This window comes from Anser brachyrhynchus (assembly GCF_964034855.1).
Source record: "Anser brachyrhynchus genome assembly, chromosome: 3".
Classification (NCBI taxonomy): domain Eukaryota; kingdom Metazoa; phylum Chordata; class Aves; order Anseriformes; family Anatidae; genus Anser; species Anser brachyrhynchus.
Window position 1 is genome coordinate 95,436,086 of NC_137696.1, and position 24,942 is coordinate 95,461,027.

General features: G+C 37.9%; 1 protein-coding gene across 18 annotated transcripts in view; it reads right to left on the reverse strand.

Annotated features, from left to right (window-relative positions):
• The window catches only part of COL19A1 (collagen type XIX alpha 1 chain), a 202,754-nt gene that overhangs the window by 129,136 nt on the left and 48,676 nt on the right, over positions 1-24,942 (reverse strand). For 11 of the 18 annotated variants that reach the window (XM_080584506.1, XM_080584503.1, XM_080584515.1 and 8 more), the window contains 2 exons: positions 5,643-5,696; positions 1,342-1,386 (listed from right to left, as the gene is read on the reverse strand). The exons of 2 other annotated variants lie outside the window; for them this stretch is intronic. In XM_080584506.1, the coding sequence (XP_080440632.1) occupies positions 1,342-1,386; positions 5,643-5,696 (99 nt within the window). The remainder of the gene's footprint in view (positions 1-1,341; positions 1,387-5,642; positions 5,697-24,942) is intronic. 5 more of the 18 variants (XM_080584508.1, XM_080584505.1, XM_080584502.1 and 2 more) reach the window with 1 other exon arrangement.

The following is a 24,942-nucleotide window of genomic DNA, read 5'->3' on the forward strand; positions in this document are numbered from 1 at the left end:
ACAGAGAGCTAAAGCACAGAGAAACTATCTATGGTCCAAGAAAAGATACATCCTTAAATCAGTTTGCCTAATCCAAATCTGCCAAAACACTACTAAAAAAGCAGTAACCAGGTAGTAAGTTGTTTAAGGAGCTAAAGCTCAACTATAAACTATTATTATTGTTACTTTAATTCTTATTAGGCAAGCTAAGAACAGCCTCTTCTTTCCACTTGTCCCTCAACACAGACTTGCCTTTGATGACCTGTTACTTGTCTGCAGTCACACAGGAAGATTAGTGCACATCACCTAGAGCAACCCAGGCCAGCATTCTGTCTGCTGAGACAGCCTTCCAAAGGGCCAGTTTAATTCCCATTTTAATGCTCATGGCTTTTTCAACTATTTCTGGCCAATGCAGAGTATCTGCAATTAGGAAAAACTGCTTCACGTTCCGTTTCTGATACCCACAGGTGCAAAACAAGGAAAGGTTTCTCCTTGAATTTGCATGTGGAAGCTTTATGCCAGCCAGAAGACTAAGAAGATCCTTAGGACAACATGCCAGTTCATCTGGCAAAGAAATGGAACTGCCAGTCTGAGGAAGAGGTAAATGCACCTGCATTCTGCAAGGACAAGCAATCAAGTCATTTCAATTGGAGTCAGATATGTGCAGGAGACAAAACTAATGCTAACTACTATGTAGGTATACAGAAATATATCAACAAAAATTAACCTTTTAAAACTAGTTTTTAGTTATTATGCTGTAGCAAATGTAAAATTTTGCAATTGCGGTGAATTTACGTTCTTAGAAGAAAAGAATGCAAAACATTTAACAATTACAATCAACACATTTCAGTAAGTTTTTATTAAACATTTGTAATTTATAAAAGCAATAACTTCAGTGCTATAAATACCTACACTATTTCATCATGCATTCCATTCTGTATAAATAAACATCTACTAGTTACCATAGAAATACGGTAGCAGTAGACACTACTGGAGTCAAGTGGTTCTGGTTCTGTTAGACTTCATTATTTAATTGTTTCTTAGAAAAAAAAGAAAGAAAGAAAGAAAGAAAGAAAGAAAGAAAGAAAGAAAGAAAGAAAGAAAGAAAGAAAGAAAGAAAGAAAGAAAGAAAGAAAGAAAGAAAGAAAAAAAAAATCTTCTAGAAGAAGTGTTGATGATGCTAATTAATATGCATAAACAAGTCCTTGTTATTAAGCCTTTCAGGAATCACTGCACAGCAAAAAGTAAGAGTTTTATCTGTGAAAGGGTTAAGAGAGGCCTTCAGAACTAGGCTCCAGTTGTTTTGCCATATATCAAAACATTAACCAAAAAAAAATAAATAACATGAACAGAATAATTTACCTTTTCACCCTCTTCACCTTTACTACCCACAAAGCCACGTTCACCCTGGAACACAAAACAATAAAACAAATATTTCAAGCAAACATTCTTCAAATAATTGCAGTCCTTGAAATACTTTTATTACATTGTATTACATTTTTGTTATGGGATTAAAACACACACAAAAAAACCCCACATTTGGATAACGACAGTCTTGCATCAGAAATGTGCAAAACCTCTACAAAAGCTGCCATGGTTTTCCAATCATCAGTCATATTTTTGTTCAGCCTAAGGGATCTTCTTGGCTTTAAAAATTCTAAACTGTTGATACTAAACCCACTCACTACAGTCCTGGTATTCTGCAGAACGAGTTTAATACATTTATTCCTATGAATTCCTTCATGTTAATTTTAAAATATGACTAGTCATCTGTAAAGGCCTCAAGACCCCATTCAGTTGAGAAAAAGATACAGATGTAACTTGGAGAAAGAAAACCCGTTCCTTTCACTCTGAAAACTTTGTCCCATTAACCAAGTTCTTTAAAAAAAGAATAGAAGAATTGAAATACTAATTCAAACTCATCTTGTTTTGGCAAGTTGAGTTCTTTATTTAATGATCTTCCAATAAAAAGACCTGTTGTAATGCTCTTCTTGCTCCAACCTGATAACTTTTAGCTCAGAAAAAGATCTTATTGAAGCATTCTTACTTTGTTAATGTCTCTGTCGAATGGTCTTCAACCTGGCTACATTACAAAAATTATAGTTAACTATTTTAGTCAGATCTTTATTAACATATTTTTGTCTGTTTTGTGAGATATACAACAGAAATACAGCCAAAATCATATGCTTGTAGTACAAAAGCTCCTTAATTAAAAGCCATAACAAACCACATTCTCTTTCTCCCTTAAATCATCTGGAAAGAGGTGGTTTGCATGTCTTTGCGAGCCTAAAGAATTCAGTCTCACTGCCTCAGTACAACGCACATGACTGCTACAGGTTTGAAGATGAGAAGACTGGAAGATTTTTGAAGTAAAGCATATGGCATTGTTTCTAAATTACTTTCAAAAAATTAGAATGAGCAATATCTAAACATTCTTTCACCCTTCAGAGATTTTCATTTCCATATATAGAAGTCCAAGGTTTAAATGAGGTCAACTAAAACAGCAGGCTACAACTTGCAAACTTTCTAGCAGCATTTTGCCAAATTGTTCAATTGATAAAATATTGTGTAATGCACATCTGGGAATTAAATTAAAAGCTTAGGAGATGTGCAGGCTTATAGATTATCAAATAGCTTTAGACTTTTCAGCACTGCCTGCAGTGTCTCTTCCCTATTTGCTTTTTTGGCTGGGGTGACTCATGCAGTCAACAGCTTAGGGGTCAGTCTTAAAAGCATATCCAAGACCAAGCATGCAAAATATGTGATCTAATAAAGTAACCTTCCATATATCCTTACCAAAAAAATGAGTGGTTAATTACTGAAATAATTTCTGAATGTATGCAATGTATTCTTCTCCAATTTTGGATATGCAACAGAACTAACTTCTATTTACTTTTGACAAATTTCTAGAAGCAAAACACTTTCTTTATTTAGCTTTCCCATTTTTAAGACTGCAAATCCTGTCTTTATTCAATTCCCAATCCATTATATAAAAATTATTCATAGATAGAGTCAAAATTTATCTGGTTGGAGCTTGTGTCCATTGCCTCTTGTCCTTTCACAGTCCACCTTGGGAAAGTCTGGCTCTTGCTCTTCTGCACCCTCCTATTCCTTGCAGATAGCAGTAAAGTCTGCTCCCTTCCAAATCATCTCAAATTATGGCTGAACAAGCCCAGTTTCCTCAGCCTCTCCTTGTACATCATGGGCTCTAAGCTCCTGGCCATCTTGGTGGGCCTCCAGTGAGGTCACCTCCATCCCAGATGCAATATAATGTTTGCCTTTGCTGAACTTCTTCATTAGCCTATTTCTGCAGCATGTTGAGGTTCCTCTGTATATCACCCTTCCCCTGCCTTACCAGTGTGCGGGCTACTCCCCCACATCTGGGAGGGTGGAGTAGTAACTTCACTACACATCATCCAGGTTATTAATAAAGGCACTAAACAATACTTGCCCCAGTATCAATCCATGAGGGATGACAGCAGTTAGTAGCCATCAGTTATTGTACTGTACCACAGTTATTCCACCTCTGACCCCAACAATACAGTCCATCTTCCACCCAGTTATAGAGTCCATATCTCACAGATTTGACTACATTGATATGATTGGAGACTATGCCAAAAGCCTATCTGACACAACATCCACTGCTCCTTATCCACACTGCCTGTCATCTTATTAGAGCAGACAATCGGATTGTCAGACATGATTTGTCCTTGGTGAATCAATTCTGGCTGTTTCCAGTCACCTTCTAGTCCTTCATGTGTTTAAAAATGCCTTTCAGGATTTCCTGTATAATTTTTCCAGGGACAGAGGTGAGGTCGACTGGCCTGCACTTCCCTGGATCCTTCTTGACGACAGATGCAATGTCTGCCTGTTTGTAGTCATCAGAAACTTCCCCATGTCATCATGATCTCTTGACATTAACAGAGGGCAGCCTTGCAGTCTTCTCAGCAGCCACTGGATGCATGTTGTTTGGTATCTTGTATGTGTCCTTTTAGCTTAAGTGCTCCTTAACACTCTCTTCCTTTGCAGTGGGCAAGGAACATTCCTCACACACTCTGCTAGAAGGTTCAAGTACCTGGGAGGCCTGAGGGCAAATTTTATTAGTGAAAGACAAGGTAAACAAAGCACTGAGTACTCTCAGCCTTTTCCAAGTCCCTCACTCCATGAAGCAGTGGGTCAGCATTCTCTTCAGTCTTCTTTTGCAGCCAAAATACTTCACAGAAGCCCTTCCCACTGCCCTTCAGAATCCCTCATTAATTTCAATTCCAGATGAACTTTTGGTTTCCTAACTCCATCACCACACGCTTTGGCAATGTTTCTATTTTCCTACTGGGTAGCTCATGCCTGCTTCCACTGTTTACTTTCTTTCTGTTTTTGAGCTCAGTCAGAAGCAACCACTTCATCCATGCTGACATTCTGCCATACTTGCTCAGTTTCCATCATATCACAAGGGACAGATCCTGTGCTTTTAGGAAGCTGCCCCTGAAGATCGACCAGTCTCCTGGGCTCCTGAGACCTGCAGGATAGTCTTGATTCCTCCCCTTTGTCAGATTTGACAAACTCAGTGCCCTGAAACTCTCCTCACAGGCCATGTTTTCTAGATTCTTGAACATACACTAGCTACCTGCTGGGCCCTCTTCAGTTTCTCCACATCTCTCAAAATAGTAAGGATGGAGGAGGACCCAAGCTTGACACAACTTTGCAGATGCAGTATCACCAGTACCAAGCATAAAGAAAAACACCATCCCCTGATGTTCTCCTAACGTAGTTCAATATATGCTTTACTTTACTCCCAACAGCAGAACACTATTAGCTTATATTCAGCTTCATGTCCACACCCAGGTCATTTTCATGAACAGTTCTGCTCAACCAGTCTTTGCCTGTACCAATTTAGGGGTTATTAACTATTTCCTTCCTTTTTCACAAATACTGGCTAGGTGTTCAGAGTTTTTCCCACACTTAAAAAAAATTAAAATAATCCAATTAGAGAAAATAAGAAATGCAGTCAACAAAAATGTAGGGAAAGAAGATTAGGTAATTTCCATTTGACAACATTAAAAATTTCAGCCTACATTAGCCACAGCTAAATTACTTCAAAAAATTCGAATGTTACAAAATTCTCATGTTGCACAGCTCCAACCAACAGAAAACAAAATCTGATCATGAAAAGGGCCAGAAAACTTTAAGAAATATTACCAGTAAACTCTGAATTGCATATGCATCTTTTTGCAAGTTCTGGCCTTCCTACAGTATTCCACCTCCAGAGAGGAGCAAAAGATTAAAATGGAAGAGTACAAAACGCACTGCTTCCCTCATCTCATTGTGCTGAGATCATGACGCCCACATTTCACATTCTTGGATCTGTGTATCTCATGGCTATAAAGACCCTGCACAGTTCTGAGACCTAGACAACTGCTCTTAATGCACAGTAACACTGGTGGGCATGTCTGTGCCACTATACCTCGTGCCTCTTCTCTTGTGAGAGAGCAGCTGATAGTGAAGTTGTATAACATGATGCCTTTGTCATGTCCAAAGTCCAAGTCCAAAACAGTATATATAATTCAAATACAATTCATGTAGATACTGGAGGGCTAGCAAAAAGGATGTTGAGAGTAAAACCACAAAAAAAAAAAAGTATTATTTTATTTATTTATTTAATTTACCTTGGAACCAGTAAGACCAGGTATGCCAGGAACACCCAGTAAGCCAGGTTCCCCCTGAAACAAAATATACATAACCATCATTTTTTCAGACCTAACTCAAGACTGAGCTAAATTAAGAGGGAAAAAAATGGAGATGTATTTCCTTCTCATTCTTTTTGAACAGAGTTGTTGAATTGATTTCTAGGGTCATTTATGTCTGTTGATTTGTATTTGGTTAAAATACATTTCATATCCAAAATATCAGACAATTAACAATTACAGGTTATCTAACCATGCAGCAGATGTAGCTGCAGACTGCTTCAAATGACTGAGCCACAAGAAGATCAGAGAGTTTGGATTATGTGAAAATCTTTCCTTACTTTTATTTCAGGTCATGATTCAGGAAAAAAAAAATGAATTAGAAAAACACTTGCATACTATCCAAGTACCTAAAGACTTAGCAAGGGTGCTACAATTTCCATCCTCTCCCTCATACTTATTAGGTGCTTGAGCCCAGAGGGATCTACAATTAAAATGTATTTCTGCTGCTACCTGTGAGCTGAGTGGTGTGGTGCTATCCTACACGTGACACATCTGGGAGAAGCAGCTCTGCCTCCTCCATCTTACAAAATGTTACATCCAGGGATGCACAGAACTTACTTTTCCCATTTTGTCAGCACTGAGATCACCACAACCACAGCTGTGCCCATTGAAAAACACAGGCAGAGGTGATATGGTCATTCATGTTTCATAGAATTACCTACAATTACAGTACATATGAAGCAGGATGCCGGTTTCTAGGCTTTACTCAGTCAAAGGGAAATTTCAGACCTCCTCCCTGTCTTTAGGGGAGTGCCCAGCCTACTCCGCTAGATGAAATGCTATGCCTTGATCCGGTGCAACCAAGCAGGCAAAAATCTGGCCTAAGTGAATCTTCCTAAGTGAATGGTCTGACCACCAAAAATTTATGTTGTCAAATTACTGCCTCCTCTACCTGAGATTTTATAAAAGCACAGTAAGTCAGCTGTACAGCTGTTAGTCACATCCCTCTTCCCCCTCAAACATCTTTCTTTCGTGCGCTACGCATGAAAATTAAGAATATGATTTGGTTTCTAAATTCCATTCGAGACCGGATGCTTAGGACTTATGCGTGGCAACTGAACATAGATACAAATAAGCACCTTGTTTATCAGAAATGTTTTTAAAATGTAACTGTACATGCTGAGTAACATCATCATACAATATTTGGTATCTGAATTAAGACTAGTTGAGCAGAAGAAAATTTAAAACAAAAGAGAAACAAACAATAGATTTGAATTAAAAGCTACAGAAAAATAAATCCTGCATGTAACATGGGTATAGTCAAAAAACTAGTAATATCTCACATAGTATTAGAGTATAAGATATTGCAACCATTTATTTTTCCACTTCTCAGCAAAGCTGGTTAGACAATTACAGACCTAGTGAGGACGAGGCTATACCACTGAAAGCTAAGAACCATCCTCCATTTACAGATTTATGAATTATGCCACTGTGAAGTACATTAATTTTGGTTGCAATAAATCTGAAGTTGCTGAGCTAAGTTCTGTTTGATAAATTCATCCATACTCCTTTGACTTCAAGTGAGATCTTAGAAGGCTTATTAAAGGAATCTAAAATCAAATGCTTTCTCCATTCCATTCATTGCCCTACTAACTCACACACCACCCAGTTCAGTTTTCTAGCCAAGCAAGAATTCAGCAACAAAAAAAGTTTTGAAAGTTCACTTGTTTGACTCGAAGCCAAGTGGAAGATAAATGCCTCACAGACACAAACAAGAATAAACAGAGACAAAGAAAGAACTCCACTCTCTCTGTACAACACAAAGAGACAATAAAAGAATAATTATTCATCTAAATGATACAAGTAATTAAACAAATAAATACAAAGCACTCATGGTATATAACTATTAAATTATGGCTTAAAATAGCCTGTTAAAATGGCATTTTTCTAACTCATGGTACAGTTTCCAACATCTTCCTTACAGCTCCCCTCTGTAAAAATAGATGCTAGCATGCTGGGGAAAAATTCTAATTAATCACCACAAGTAATCCTTAGTCTTTCATTTTCTCCAAATTTACAACATGAATTCAGAAAAGTTCTTTGCAATATAATAGTTACCAGATAATATTTTATCTTCACTGCTATTCTAGATCATTATAAACTAGAAAAAAAACAGCACACATTCCCTGTCTTTTTTTTGTTGTTGTTGTTTGTTTGTTTTTATGAAGACAAGGCATAGATGTTTTGTCTTGCACTGGTTAATCAGTGTTCTGCAAATGATTATTCATTCAACAGTATAATGCAAAAATAATCTTCCACATCAATATTGATTCTTATTAAATCTAGAATGATTAATATTGTGGCTGCTTTACTATTCTGGAACCGTGCAGTGTATGTATAATCAGGTTCTCAATGTATCTATCATTTATTGATTCTGCAGTTTTTACTTGCACTGCAACACCCTATTAAATTAGAGATTCTCTCTACAGCTAAAGGTTTTCAAGATACAATAAGTTGCAATATCTATGTGCTTAGCAACTACTTTAGAATGCATATTATTTTTCTAAGAATTTTTATACCTTGTCTTCCATATTTTGTTATTTTTCCTTATAAATAAGAGACTTTCGAACTTATAAAAAAAAAGAGACATGATACTTAATATGCAAGTATCTGAGCTATATTAAGTGTATTGGTTATTTGTACTACCAAACAGTATGGTGCATTCAAACATGAATTAGGTGTCTACTAATCATAAGAAAAAGAAGAGTTGAGAGAAACTTGTATCAATGATTTAGAATGTGTACTGCTATTTAAAACCTTTCAGGCATTAGCACAGTTTATAACGTCAAATGTACTGGAACTTTGTGAGATTCTCCTCGTGGTTGGGAAAGACAATTACTGTAAAATATTTTAAATACTCGTTTTACAGATATGATTTCTGTGAATGGAAAACAAAACAAAACAAGACAAAAAAAAAAACAACAGATGCTTCTCCATCCTCAACAGGCAGTTTTTCTTTTATTTTAAAATTTACTGGGGCACTGCCAGGAGCTTGATTTACAGAATAGACCTGCTACTTCAGGGTTACTAGCAAGGAAACTCATCTTAATAGAAGTAAAATCAGCACGGTCAAATGCTACTTACTGTTTTGATAATTTATGGATATGTGCCTTCCATTACCCTGAGTACGCCAGACCCTTGGAATAATCTAATAGCCCGGTGTTTTAAAATGAGGACAACTATTTTTAGCATTGCAGAAATGGAGCGGAATGTTCAACAATGTGCTATCACAGGGCTCTATCAACATCCTCCCCCTTGTAACACGTACAGAGTGAGTCAAGAACCACCAACAGGGTCAGAGCTTTCCCTTTAATAAATAACAATCCCACACCAATTATACTCCATTAGATGACATCTCCCTTAGCCTACTGGAGTATTTCCTTGTTTCTCTAAGCGGGCTCATTTTAATGGCTAGAACTACCCGATAAAATATTAATTATTTATAAACATATTCATAAAAATATACTAAGACTTGCCCTGTGAATCTCCAGGACTTGTCATGTCAGGAAGCTTGTGCTAAACATTATGACACCCTGGTTTCACTGCGTCTAGTGATCCTTTTGTTCCCACTTGGTTACTGCTGAACTACCAGTGCTCAGCACTTGCTGGGCTGCAAAGGCCCAAATCAGAGCTCTCCTTTATGCAAACGTGATCCATGTAAGCAAGCATAAGATTCTCCCTTCAAATAACCTAGTGAAGAAAGAGCTGGTGACAGGTAAACGGTAAGTGTCCTTTTTTCTCTTCTGCGTCCACAGCAACCTCAGCACAGCTGGTACTCCATGGTTCAGCCACAGGGGTGAGGGCTGGTAAGGGAACTTGCGTGTCCTTGTGTCCTAGTGGCTAAGGCTCCTGTGGCTTTTCTGTGTAGCTGCTCATGAGAAGAGCAAATGAGAACAGCCCAACAAGAATGACATAACCTGAGTCCAGGAGGCATCAATTTTCCTCATTTCTAGCCCTTCCTGATACCCATCTTTGGGACAAGGCTGACTGATTCAGGCATTCATGTCACCTAGAAGTTAATATACTGCATACTTGACATTTGAAAACTTAGGCTTCAGTCCTTTGCAGGCAAACTAATTAATAAGCAGGTAGAAGCAGCTTAGGACTCCAGAGAACATGATCAGAGGGCTCCTTACTCCAGACTACACGCTTTCTACTTGGCATTGTTTCCTTTTTTATTTTTCTATTAGCATGTGCTAAAAGTGCACAACTACCACAGTTTCTATATTCAAATACATAAAGCATGCATATTTTACAAACGCATGACATAAATCAGAAGTTTGTTTCTGTATTTTACTCCAAAAATTATTTTCATACAAGAGAAGTCAGAGAAGTTATTCTGAAAAACCTGGGATGAAAGGACCGCTTCACTTATTTTCATGCATCACAGCACAACTATAGACCTGTATGTTGCCTTTCCTTTTCTTTAGAAAATTGATAAGAAACTGCCTGAAACCTTTATGATAAATGTCAAATAGAGGTTTTTATACCATTAACAAAAGCATCAGCAGAAGCAGAAACTCCACTGTCAGTAGATGTTCTTTATGCTTTTGACAAATACGAGTGGTGTTCACTGCTATCACACGTCCTTAGAGAAGTGCCTACTGCCTTCTTTCTCTTCTTGACATTCCTCATCAAGAACTGATTCCTCAGTCCAGAAGACATGCTTCCAGTCACCATTCATAATCGCCACTGATTTCAAGAAGAACAGAACTGGACTGCAAGGAACTTAACAACAAAACAGAGGAGAAAAATAAAAGCTGACCGTATTATCAGCACATAACCAGGACCTCATGTAGCTTATGTTTGGTTCCCAGCTGTGCCTCTGTTTTATGTAACCTCCAACAGGTGATTTATACCTTATTCTCCTTCTCTCCCTCCTACAGTATTTTTAAGAGGAAATTCATTAGTGTCTGCAGAGCCCTCGGAGGCCGTAATGATGGAGCATTACAAGCCAGAGTAAAGCTCCACACAGTGCCAAAGAGCAGTGGAATGGGGCAGCTGCTCCTTATTCTGCCTCACTGTGTTCTAGCCCCCCTGAAGGGCTTTTACCATTTTTTTGTCTCTCTGCTTTTCAGACTGCATCAAATGACCCAACTAACACCTTTTTTAATGGCTCATCACCCAGTTACACCCCTTAGGTAAGAAAGGTAAGAAGCACAACATAGTTTACTACTGACAGATATGGGTAATGTTTAATATATTTTTCCCACTGTTATTTAAAAATGTAGTGACAACATGAATTGAACATGAGCTTCAAAACAATCCTGCTCAGTTGACCTATGACACCATACAGAGAGCATAAAGAAAATGCATGTGAAGAGCATGAAAACATTTCCTGTAGAGTACTGAGAATAAGAAAATAGGCTTCTGTCTGCAAAAGATTCTGAAAGATTCATAGATTCTTATGGACGAACAGTTCAGAAAATTAAGTCTAGCCAGTTGGATAGTTCTATCATCTAAGACAACACAATAGAAAAAAAAATGGAAGTGATCTTGTACTCGTGGACAGCTGATAGATTTTTATAACTACATTTTTTCCTTTACAGTAGATCTGTCAAAAGAAAAATTGCCTGGACTTATACACCATCTATTGATTTAATGTTAACCCAGCCATAACACAGCCTTAAAACAAATCTAAACCCTATTAAATTTTCAACGGAACTGCAAATTCATCTAATTGACCTTGCTAAAATAATATTTGAAATGCAATAACGTTAATTATCAGCTAAAAGGCATTCTCTGAACCTAATGAATCACTGCAGACTTTTTAAAATAATAAAATTATTATGACTATTATATTTACCATAATAATTGGTGCACTGAGGTAAACTACAGTGGTCAACCTCTTATAGGTGAGAGGCTATTCTTTAATGCAGGAAATAAAAAAAAAAAAGAAAGAAAAAATCTTACAATATTAATTTCCATAACCTGGAAGTTATGCAATATATATGCCATATATTTCCATATATATTAATCTATTTCCATATATTCAGGAGGGAGATTCTCAGCTGGTACAAATGCCAGTTTACACTAACAAAGATCTGTCCACAGACCATCAACCAGTCTAACATCTAACAATACAGCTATAAAATGCACAAAAGCAGCACCAAAATTACAGATTAAAGGTGAATCAAAAATAAATAGATAGCATATGGACTGGACTTTCTAATCTAGGAACTAACTCAGCTCAGTATTTGTTCTGAAGTACCACGTTGGTTTGCTTGCATAGCTGCAAACCTCCTGTCAACTACTGATGAGTAAAGTAGTTCAAGATACAGTTTCCCTGTCTCCATTTACACTTAGAAGTGTAATACTTTCTTAAGAAATCTCTCTCTTCACTTTCGACATTTGATATATTTTGGAAGTGGACTAGTATTTGGATTTAAGAGGCTATAAAGTCAATATACTTAGAATTCCAGCAGACAGTTCTCCCACCTGTGAATCCAGGTATCAATCAATCTTATGTCAGCACAGGAACCACAGGGAACTGCTTCCTAAAGATAAGTCCATGTATATCTTCCTGCTATCAGTTCCATGCAGCTTTGATGGGTACAGCTGCATCTCAGCCTAGCAAAGTTGTAACTTTTCCTTTCAGCCCTTTTTCTTGACCTCTTGGATGCTTATTAGCCTATCCCTACTTCTGGGATGCCTGACAAAAGGAGCTAGTCCACTATCCAAGGGACATAGAGTCTACACGAAGAGTTTTTAATCATCCTTTCACTAAAAAACATTGTTTATTTAGAGAATCAACATTACTCTGACAGCCATTTCTCTGGCTGCATTCCTTTCTCATTCTTCTTAAGTTTAGCAGATATACTGCCAGAAAACTACATTCTATAGTCTGGTATTTCTTCTGGCTATTTCACAACGCTGGTATTATAACCTCATCACTGCAAAGATCCATTTATTTTTGTTAACGGTTCCTTAAGTCTCATCTCCTTCCACCTCATAGATTTGAAAACCAGAAAACAAATTGCTCAGACTAAATTATGAAGAAAAATAGAGGGGGAAAAAAAGACAAACTGCTCATAGTCACTGTTATGTTACAGATGCTATTGCCTAAGATTCTGAGAGTTCACATTAATCAAAGATTATTTATAAGAGCATCCTGATACTCTACTATTTCCAATGCTGGTTTGGCCAGAAGAGTTGCTTGCTATGGCAGTGACTAACAAATGTCACAAAGATCATCATTTCTTCCACTCACCGTTATTTGAACAAAAACCTTAAACTGAATTAAACAGACTACAATTGAGACAATCTCTCTTCAGTTATACAGAGTCTTGTGTGTAGCTTACAATAAAAGCAGTAAGGATTAGCATTGTACACTTTTTATTCTCATCCATTAAGTACTTTCCGACCTTCACTCTTCCCTCATAGCCCTGGCTGTATCTCATCAGTACTGTACACCTTTCTGGGCAGGGAATTTCTTTCACTCCAGGCTTATGCAAGACTCTGTACAAGAAAGTCCCAAGACTTTCTTATGTTAAGGGAAGAGGCAAACACAGTATGTAACTGCCATACCCAGAAGTCTTGCATTCTCCTTCCATCCCTGTTCTATGTGGGAATGTGCATTGTGACAAATGGACAGCTAAATAAACATTTCTTGAAACCCTATTGGCAGGAGCTATAGAGAAAATGTGCATCTTCCACATGTAAAGGTAGCAGGTTCCAACTATTAAATAAAATTAGCATGGATTAATTTCTCCCATTTAGTGTCTGAGGGAATTTTTTTGTTTTTTATTTTTTTTAACAGACTAAAACTGTATTACCATCATTTTTAAGGAGAAACAGAAGAACTACCATTCACAACAAAGAGGGAGAATAGTGAAAGGGGAGTAAACTCTGAACAAAAAGCATCAGCTGACTAGCTTCTCGGTATCTGTGAAAAAAATCCGTCCTGTGTGAGGTGCTTTTAAATACAAATCAAACACCTGTCAACCAGCTGGGCTGTGTGTGTCACTGCTGAGCCATCTGCAGAAACACACCCCACGCCAGTTGCTTTACTTAGCCCGGCCTGGGAACAAGAATCCATTAGACAGAAAGTCAACAGTGGAATTAGCAGCACTTTTTCTTTTAGTGCCCTTCCACTTACTTGTTTGACTTCTTATGTTTCTATTTTTGGGAGCCTCATGCCAGAGCAACAGTGCTGACTGCTGATTAGACAAGACTTGGCCCAGCCTCAGCACGTCACATTGATCTGATCGATTCAGGCTTGAAGCATGCAGTATGAATCTTAGGTGTTGAGAAATACCGACTAGCCATGGCAATTTAAGGAGTTCTGTTCTTCTGTACCTGTGAATGATTTTACTGTATGGATAAATAAGTTTGCATATCCAACAGCTTGGTATCTATGAATGAAAATAAAAAGCAACTTACATGGAATTTGGAATATAAAACCTACATTATAACTTTTACATTTTGGGGGGAGAAAGTATGTTTGTTGACATTAAAAATCCAAGTGAGCTGGATTTAAAATAATTATATGACTGATATACCTCATCCACCAAAAAAAGGGCAAAGAGCTAATAGTTAATAGTCACTAGTCCAAACAGTACTCTAAGCTCCATACAATTTGTACTACATATAAATTTTCTATTACATCAGGCTAACAATTTTTTTTTTTAATTTCAGGAGCTACTTTTTCAGGAACTACAGTTGTTGTTAATCAGGCAGAGTATAATGTTATATATAAATTAAATTAGTAACAGTAACATACGTCATTGTTTTTAAGTTATTCTACTACAAATCAATAATTCATTGGGTTTGAAGTGTTATATTTAGTAAAGTTCACTAATTTCTCAAAAGAAAATAAACACAAGTAAGCAGAATGTGTCAGAAAAGTAGTACAGCACTGCAGTACAGCAGAAAGTTCCTTCCGTCCTGATTAGTCTATCTCCGGCAACACACTGGTGCCAACTTTTATGATTTCAAGTCTGGCAATAGCTGGTATTTTTCTTAAAGCCCTACCTTATGAGATGGCAACAACCGAGAATAGTAGTTATAAGATTTCCAGTCTCTACCTGAATGAAAAAAAAATCATGAAAATGTAACACCATGTGCTACAGAAACCTCACAAAAACAGCTTAAAAATATAATTGAAAAAAACAATTGAAGAAAACTCCTTAAACCTCCCCCCTCCCATTCAAAGTCTGCAAGGTCCTGACTCAGCCTTCTCAAATGCAGTTAAGCACACCAGAGCCATGCAGACTCAAAGCTGGAGTATTCATGAATCTCTGATTAAGGAACAAAGAGCTGCATTTAATGACTGCATTATTTAACGACTGCATTATTTTTTACTTCCATGTTATGTAACAAACTAACAAAAGCCTCTTCTACATGGCAGCATGCCACGGTCCCTTTTGCTCCCAGCAGCCCAGACCCCTATAAAATGGATGGTGACCTTTGGTTTCTTTGGCCACACCTCACATAACAATAGCAGTCACTGCCTGCAGAGCCCATGTGACTGGCCACATTTTTCTGGTTATGAAAATTTCCTTTCAAATACCAGAGCCCCCCCCTTCTGCCCCCACTCTTATCTCACCACAGTGACACTGGTCTATTGCTTTGATGCTGAGCAATACAAGCATTAGCGTCTGGCTTCCCAAATACAGTTTGTACTTTTGTCCTACTGAGACCGATCTGATTCTGACAGAAACTAGGAGAGGGCAGAAGAAAATGCAATGGGTTAGCTAATGGACCGAAACAGGCTTTTTTTCCTCAAAAAACAACAATTCTTTAATGCAGGATGAAGTCTGCTCACTAGCAGCACACGCCCAAAAGCAGTCACTAGCACCATTCTCTCCAGAATGGAAACAGCACCAAGCGGCGCCGCCGCACGCGATGGAATCTGGTGCCCCGCAGCTCGCTAGCAAGAATCCGACCGTACTGCTGCCGTGTAACTTTAGGAGCTGAAAAACCAGGGAGCTCAACAGTTCCTGCAGTTGTGAACTGCAAAAATCACCTAATAAGGCAAAAATAAGTCAGCACAGCAGACAGCTCTCTGGAATCAAATTTATGATCAAAGGCTATTCAAAACACATCCTTGTAATGTTAAAGAGAGAGCAGAGCAAGAAATATACATGCTGAAGCAATGAAGCAAGTTTTGGAAAACATAGTGGTCTAAAGTGTTTGCCCAGCAGGATTTTTAGAGAGTGTATTCATGAATCAGAAAGCTATAGAGAACTACTCTTTTCACATACATTTATGTCTTAAAATCAGATGTGCATTAATTATACTCAAAGATATCACTGAAAACACAAAAAGAACACAGGAAACACATACCAGATTTGTTACTGCAATAAACGAGATCCAACCACCTGACGGCCAGCAGTTCTCAAAGTCAAGGCTTTAATATAATGATAATAAAGTTTCCAACTGTAAAGCCACTCTCTCTCTCTCTCTCTCTTTTTAATATTTACTTGTTAGCCCATCAAACCTCGTTTTTAAAAAATTACACCTTGTTTCCTATTGAAATTTTTCAGCCTTATGCTAATAGAGCTCATAATTTTCCTTATACTTTGAAAATGTTTCTGTTGTCAAATATTTCTTTCTATACTACTGATTATACTCTTCAGTCTTTGTTGCAGACTTCAAAGTAAAGGAACGGACGGATTTTTCAGAAGCTGTATAACTTGTACAAATTATCACCATACTTGATCTAAAAATGTTGAAATGTAACTGATTAGCGATGATAGGAGCTCAGAAATTGGATTACACTGAGTAACAGACAAAATGAGGAAGATGGCTTTAAGCAGCACATATCCAGTGCTCCCCATGCATTTTTGGAAGCTTTTTCAGGGATGCTGATGAGCTGCGTTGGAAATACCTTGACCCCTGTCAAGGATCTGTACAGCACATGAGAAGTGGAAGACACTGTGTGCAGAGATCTTTCAAGACAGCTGCAAGGAAAAGACCGTGTCACTGGAAGCTCAACACCAATGTCTCTTCAGATTTGCATGCCTGTGTGAATGCAAGATGCTCTAAGGAGCATATGCTGGACTGGCATAATAGGCTATGTGTCCATGACTCTTCTACAAACTCAAACAGGCCTTGTAAAGTTCTAGACAGGGTTTCCATGGTCTAGTTGGAGAAATGGGGAAAGCAGTTCAATGATCACAAGGATCTTCATGATGACACAATTTGATCTGGATGTACATTTAACAAGTTTCCAGTGTTCAAGCAGCATTAGGATAATGTAATTAATAATATGCTTTAATTTTTGTTTAGCCCTGAAGTGACCAGGCAATTGGACTTGATGATCTCTGCAGGTCCCTTCCAACTGGCTACTCTATTTTGTTCTAAAAAAGCTATCCCTGAAGATCTGACCCTGGAATAACTCAGTATGGAGATGGGTATTAAAACTACCTCTGAAAGTAATCTGAAGATGCACACTGTACTTGCATGTCTGTTTTTTTCCCCTTAAAACTTTCAAATAATGCATATATTTGGAAAACAAAGCACTGGCCATTTCTAAGCCATGCATTTTATTGAGCTTCTGAATTCTGCAACAGTCACTTATTTAAATAAAATAAAAAAATAAAACAAAAGGAGTATCATGTTTCATAGCCGTTTTCAAATTCACTTTCTCAGGCACCATTAAGGGAAAACAGAACTCTTTCCACCAGGCAATGCAAAGGAGGCAGTTCAGGAAGTGTTAACACATTGTTTTGACACCACAAATGGTATCCATATCACATTTTGGGAACCCTTTTGCTAATCATTTCCTGACTTGTACAAAAGAAAACTCTACTGCAGAAGGATAATCAAATTTAATGAGAACAAAATGGTCAGTGCTTGGTTTCAGACTCAGCTAAGACTCTGAAAGCGTGAAGAAAGCACATTGTTAATGGACTTGAGAAAACTGAAATTACAGATTTCAGATTACAGATTTAACTCATTAAATGAGAAAAACACTACCCACCAACAAACAACATTATATATTCTAGTCCTGTTGTCTTCCAGATCATAAAATATGTGAGTTTGTGTATAATTTGTTGGCCATCACCACAAATAGATGCAAGTGAACAAAAAAGGGAACAATTCTTTTGCAGATACCTACTGTACAGTCACACGTGAACCAAATCTCATCTTCATCACTCTTGGAAGTACAAATAGCACTTGTACAGTTGGTAGAGCTCTTGAAACGTACACTTAGTTTTTTTCTCTGGTCTGACTTTGAATGTAAATCTAAGTTGTGTGATGATAAACATTGTTTTTATTCATATAAGCATTTCTTTCTCTTTTCAGTCTGTCTAAACTGTTTATTTTAGTAGTATACTGTGGGAGTAACCACACAGTGCAGTAGCAAAGGCACAGCATATTGAATATTTCGCTACCTCTACAGGCTTAGTGTGCAAAAAAAAAAAAAAGGTATTTTAATGAGCTTACTCAAAATATTTAATGTTTTAGGATGTCTCTTCATAATCTAGATTGGAAAAAATAATGCAAAAAATACAACAGTAAAGCTAAACGATTTGAAAGTCAGGTATTAAAAGTGAATGGAGTTACAAGTATTTCACAAAATGTACTTTAACAAATATAGGTGCATGATCACCATCACGATGAAATCTATACTATGGACTAAAATAAAGCAATTATTCTAGAAGCTTGGCTACAGGGGAACAGACAAAAATGTATTTTGGTTTGGTAAGTCATCTGGATCTTCTGAATTAAATTTCTGGCAACTTCAGTTGTATTTTACAGAATGTAGTAGAGAAAGAAGAAAAAGTATTTCCATAATAATAATAATAATAAAAAAAAAAAACAGACAAATACGGAATGTTCAAGAATAGAGCCAATCATTCACCTTCAGCAGCTTATATCTTTTGAGACATGTTGCCATCAGCTCATCCTCAAAAGCCTAAGAGCTTTTGGGCTAGTAGGACCCATAACATATGTATTCTCCTACATGCCATGGTGGCAAACTCTCTCTCAGAACTAGAAAAACCCTCGTACACGGAGACTGGTCTATTCCTAAAACAATATGCCAACAGAGCTGGCAGGTTCATCTTGACTGCTTCAGGCTGCTTACTGTGCTTAAGTTCTAGGAAGTAGTCTACCATGTCAGAAAGCATCACATTAGAGACCTGCAGCAAGGATAAGTTCTCGCCGCATTTACCAGAGAAGTACATCTTTTTAAAGATTTTCCTGCAGTTAACTGTACTGGGTCTGGCTGGGATGGAGTTAACTTTCCCCACAGCAGCCCATACTGTGCAGTGCTTTGCACTTACACCTAGAAAAGCACTGGTATCACACCGATGTTCTGGCTACTGCTGAGCAGTGCTAGTACAGCATCAAGGCTAGCTCTCCAACTCCCTCCTGTCCAAAGGCTGGGGGTAGGCAAAACGTAGGTAGGGGGCATGACAACAGCTGATCCAAACTGACCAAAGGGATATTCCATACTGTATGGCATCATGCTCAGCAATACAAGCGTGGGGTGAGGGACAACTCTCAATAGGAAAGCATCTCTCTTCCCAAGAAACTGCTATGGGTACTGAGGCCCTGATTCCCAAGACATGGCTGAACATTGCTTGCTGATGGGCTAAAAAGGGGCAGGGCTAAATAATTTTTTTTTCTTCCTTTTGCTTCCACATGCCCTTTGATTTTATTTTTTTTTCCTTTAATTAGACTGCTCCTTACCTCAAAACATGAGTTCCCCTCCCCCCCATCATATTTTCTCTGTTCTGTAGAGGAGGGAGATCATGAGAGTGGCATGGTGGGACTTAGCTGCCCATCAGTATGAAACCACCATGTTAACCAAAACACAACACAAGACAAAACACAATCAAACAAACAGGAGTACATTACCTAGTGTCCAGGACATAAATAAAGTTTTAATTTGGAGCTTCACTGTCATGGTACTGTAGACCCAGGAGCAAACACAAGGAAAAGACTTGAGTTGCTTGGATAAGTGAAACAAGAAGCACAGAAAACAGAAAAATCTCAGCTATACAGAGGCAAATCAAACCCAGTTTGTTCAAATTTACAAGAAGCTCAGGAAAGGAAAGGGACAGAACAAACTCCCTGTAAAGGAGAATGAGAAGGTCTGGTGGCAACCTCAGAAATGGTCTAAGAATGCATTCTTAAGAACGGAATACTTGATCTTCCAGCCATAGCTCACAGTGTACAACCCCTTAAGTTGTCAGACTATCTAGAAGTATACCGCAAAAGAAGGGTGAACACAGGATACGCTTACTGCAAAGTCTGATGGTTTGCTGGACTGGAATAGCAGAGAGACTAACCCTGTTCTCTTCCAACACAGAAAGTACAGCAGTGAAGTTGATCATCCTTACCTCTGTCCATCCCCCAGCACATGCTATGGAAAGGCCCTGGACAAATGCAATCTGTAAGTAATCAATAAGACCATCACGGCAGTAAAGGAGAAGCCTGTGGGTTTCACCAACAGGAGAGTCCTCTCACCATTTCAGTATGACAGGAACACTAGGAAAACAGTGTTGTGTTTTTGTTTGTTTGTGTGTTTTTTAATAGGATACTTCCCAGAAAATGTAACAACCTTGCTCAGATTTCATCAGAGGTAACGCGACACACACAAACAGTATCTAATGACTACTTTGAACAGCAGAGCAAGCAGTTCTTGTCGTAATGAGATTACTCCAACTGCTAGACCAGGTTTGCTTACCTTGTGAAACCTGACGTGAAGCAGATAGGCAATTGTCATCCTACACCTTAGAGCACTCCAGTCTCCTCAAACCTCTGCTTCAGGAGCAGATTTAATTTCAGCATGTTTATTCTCAGGCCATACAGCCAGCACTCTGGCTGCAATCCAGTTGTACTAAATAGCTTAAGAAATGTATCCAAAGAAAATTTCACTTGCTAATCGCCAAAGAATAAAGTACGCTAACACACTGCTTCTTTGACAAGTGTTTGTTCTGTCCTCATAGCCTTTACTGAAGACCTTCAAACCAGCCAAGGCATAAGGACTCAGACACATAGTGATTCTGATTTACCACAACATTTCAGCTCTTGTATCATGACTAGATACATATGCTGACAAATTTTGCCCAGAAGGCTGAGTCACAAATCAGTCCTGATTGCAGGAAGGGGATTATGGCAATGTTTTCCATATCTTCCAGTAGCCTACAATTGAAGTCAGTTTCCTTCCAAGAGAGGACTATTGCTGTCTTATTTTTTAGGATTATAAACCACCACCACAGAAGTCTCTCCTCTGATACTTTTAAGAATTCCTTCTGTTGTCCTAGGTAAGACCTACTATTTTAAAAATATCTCTTAGGAAAGTTCCCTGAAAAAGGTCAGGGAAGAAGAAATTAGGTAGTTAGACACAAATATTTGTGACGGTGTCTGTGATCTACTGCCTTCTGACTTTGAGGGCCTGCGGTAGGGCTCCACAGGGACTGCATTTGATTCTTCACTCTCTAGGCTGGTCACTAGTACTGTCAGACTGACTGCTTTTGCCCTGAAGGCAGATGACTTGACAAGCAGGTTGTGGAGTGGGGTGTTGTCAGTCAGCGGAAACCTTGCTTTTCATGTTGGCAGCTTACAAGAATTACAGTAGAAAAAAACAGAACCGCAGAACTGCCTGAACAGACATCTGTTTTCTTTAGGAAACAGGTGTGTTAAGGTTATTCTTATGTCACTCTGGAGTCATCAAGACTTAAACTTTGTTCTCTGGATTAGCACACAGAAGGTCCAACCTCTCAGATGGCAGAACCTCTCACCAGTCTACACCATTTAGATCTGCAAGTATTATCCAGTACAACTGTTGCAAAACCACTGCAGCATTCAGTGAATGAGAAATTGTTCTGGCTGCATCAAGGGCCACCTGCAAATTATTGTCAGCTATAACGTGTCCTGCAAATGACAGAAGGCCAAACATCACATTTGAAGAGAGACTGAAGATGTATGAGGAACACAATCTATTTTCACACTTCAGATCCCTGAAACTCAAGGCCATATACAAAGGAAGCTTTACAGACTTGCCTACAAAATCTGCAAACTTCTCATTGTCTATGTAAATTTTGAAAATGAAGTACACAATCATGGGGCATTTTCTGGGGAGGTAAAATTCTCTCAAGTAATAAAGTTGATTGGATAGGATTATTCTAGCTTTAGACTTTCACTACAATGATGGGTGGATTTGAGCTAATCAATTCTAGAGAAACAGTCCCTCTAATAGTCCAGTTTATCTCATTCCAAGGTAAAGTTCCAAAATAGGTCACATGAAAGCAACATGGCATTATCCTAATGATTCTATGATTTTCTGATTAAGATCTGCCACATATTTATTCTCTGAACGTTTCCTCACAGAAAGAAGTAAGAACAATGAAGTATTGTAGTGGATAGTTTCTGGGTGCATCAGCCCTTTTTCTCTCTGAAGTATCAACCTGCATTTACATACAAAATAGCTGTACCATTTCTTTTTTTCTTTTTCCTGAATAGTTAGTGACAGGATCATATCTGCACAAACTGCAGAAAAACATAAATTAGACGTCCCAGTCAAACAAAACCACATCTCTGTTAACAGAAAATGTGTATTGAGGGGTGTAAGAAAAGGATAAGCAGTGCTAATTCCTGAGAATGTTCCCTCAGCATTCCACGATCTGCGCCTCCCCTTCCGGAAATATAGGAGATGCCTTTGTACTTAGCAGTTATCAGAGGATTTTTCTTCCTTTACTTTGTTCAGTTGTCTTTGAATCCATGTACATTTCCAGCATCCAGAACACCCCAGAAGAGCTCAAAAATAGCAGACACACAAATTCACACAGCTCTTGATGCATCAGCTCAGAGACAGAGCATGTTAATACCTTTCATAATATAAGGAAAATAAAGTGATTCAACCTCCATAAAGACGCTAATAATTCCATCCAGCCCTATACTACTCTACATAGACATGACAACTCAGGCTAGCATAAACCAGGTGGCTGTATCTCAGTTTCATCTAGCTATGTATGTACAAAATAAACATATATATATATATATTAAACAGCTTTTGGTCTTGCCAGTTTCAGATTCCACAGTAGTTCATTTTTAATTTGCAACAGTGATATGACTTTTATGTAGTCTGAACTAAAAGAGCTATACTGTTCAGGAAAAGTATACTGTTCAGGATAAGTACAGTGTCTCAAGATTAAATACGATCTGACTGCTGAGCCTTATATAAACTAACAGGAGCTTTGGGATTTCGCCTCACAGTGAATCGGCAAGGCACTAAAAAAATAAAAAGAAAAGAAAAAGGAAAAAAAAAAAGGAACCCAAACAGTATTAACCATGGAAACTGCATGGAAACTGCAATAACAACTTTTACTGGAAAAGCAATGTCTCGGTAATTTTCAAGAAAGACAACAATTTATTCTCACTAGCTCACAAAGGGGAGCACAGTAAAGTAAAAACTGTCTAACTGGATCAAATCAAAGGTTGGAAATTAGGAGAAATTTCTTCTCAGAAAGTAGTCAGGCACTGGAATGGGTTGCCCAGGGAGGTGGTGGAGTCACCGTCCCTGGGGGTGTTCAAGGAAAGGTTGGACGTGGTGCTTAGGGACATGGTTTAGTGGGTGACACGGGTGGTGGGGGGATAGTTGGACCAGGTGACCTTGGAGGTCTATTCCAACCTTAATGATTCTATGGTTCTGTGAGGCTTTCTCTGGTCAAGTGTGTCTCCAAAATTTTGGCAACAACAGATGCTTATGGAAAGTATAACAACAGGGCAACCATAGAGACTTCCCAGTGCGTTTCCCAGACTTCAGCATCTTAGAGTTCAAGAACTTTCAGGGAAGCAGTGTTGTCTATCTTTGACACCCTCCATGGATTTTTATTTCACCAACTTTCTAATCAGTTTTTTCAAATGATTTAAATCCTGTGGCAGAGTTCCAACTTTGATTTTGTTATAAGCAGAAGGATATAATACCTATCCTTTCTATCCTTTCAGAACTTGCTATCAGATAATTTGATATTCTAGTTCTCTCAACGGAAGAGTGTGAAATAAATAAATACAATCCCTATTAATCTTTTCTGTTCCACACATACTTTTATAGAACATACTTTTATAGAATGCAACACATTTCCCCTCCGCTGTGACTTTTTCAAACTGAAGTCCACATTGCCACGTCTTAATTGGAAGATGCCCAATGCTCCTGATTACTCTTGACACCTACTCTGAACCTTTCCAATGCTATTATATCCACTTTGAGATGTAGGAACCAGAACTGTATACAGCATTCAAGATATATCACAAGACAGTTTTATTAACAGTACTGAATTTAAAATGCCTTTTCTTTGTTCTCCATTCTCTTCCCTAATCTTTACTAAATTCAATGTATTTATTTGGCTAGTACTTAACAGTGAATGTATGTTTTCATTGACCTCTAATCTCAAGATCACTTTCATGAACCGTAATAGCTAATCCAGAGTCCAATATGAAATACGTAAGTTTTGGCTTGTTTTTCCTTCCATCGCTTTATGGTTATTTTCACTGAGTTTTACATGCCACTTTATGATTCACTTCCTCAACACTATAAGGTCCTTTGAACATCTTTGCAGCCTGCTCTCCACTTTTTTATCATACATAACTTAGCATAAGCAGCAAATGCCATTATTTTAACTCCTCTCTTTTGTAATATCATGTATCTAGCTCCTATTTTTAACAAAAACATAGTTTGAGAAAGAAATAGTAAGTAAAAATGAAAGACAATTTCATAATTCTATATCCTGGTAATTACAGATTTTAAATCTCACAGTTGAAGTGAAATTCTTGCTTGTTTCAATGCTTAGAAATGTTGATAATTACTAAATAAACAAAACTGTGCCATTACTAAAATGCTGCATACATGTGAAAGGGGTTTGTCAACCATCAAGTGCAATACTGAAATTTTGAGCTTACCACAGCAACAGCTGCCTTAAGAAGGAATACTTGCTTATGGTGCTGAAAGGACAGAAACTTGAAGTGCAAGATAAAAAAGAACCTAAATTGACAGTATTGAGGGATGAAGACTTAAATCAGGATGTTACAGATACCACTGAAAAAAAAATGATAAAAAAATCTGTGCAATGGACTAATGCATTTATCTGGAAATCTTCATCCATTTATGTATTAAGTGGTTTCTAGCTAATAGGTGGAACAACAACAAAAAAAATCACAAGAGGTGAAATGATTATAATCTCCAGCAACATACTGTTTCCTCAGTGTTATGAGGGCTGTCCTCTATACTGAAGATATCAGGATTTTGCACTAGTGCACTTCC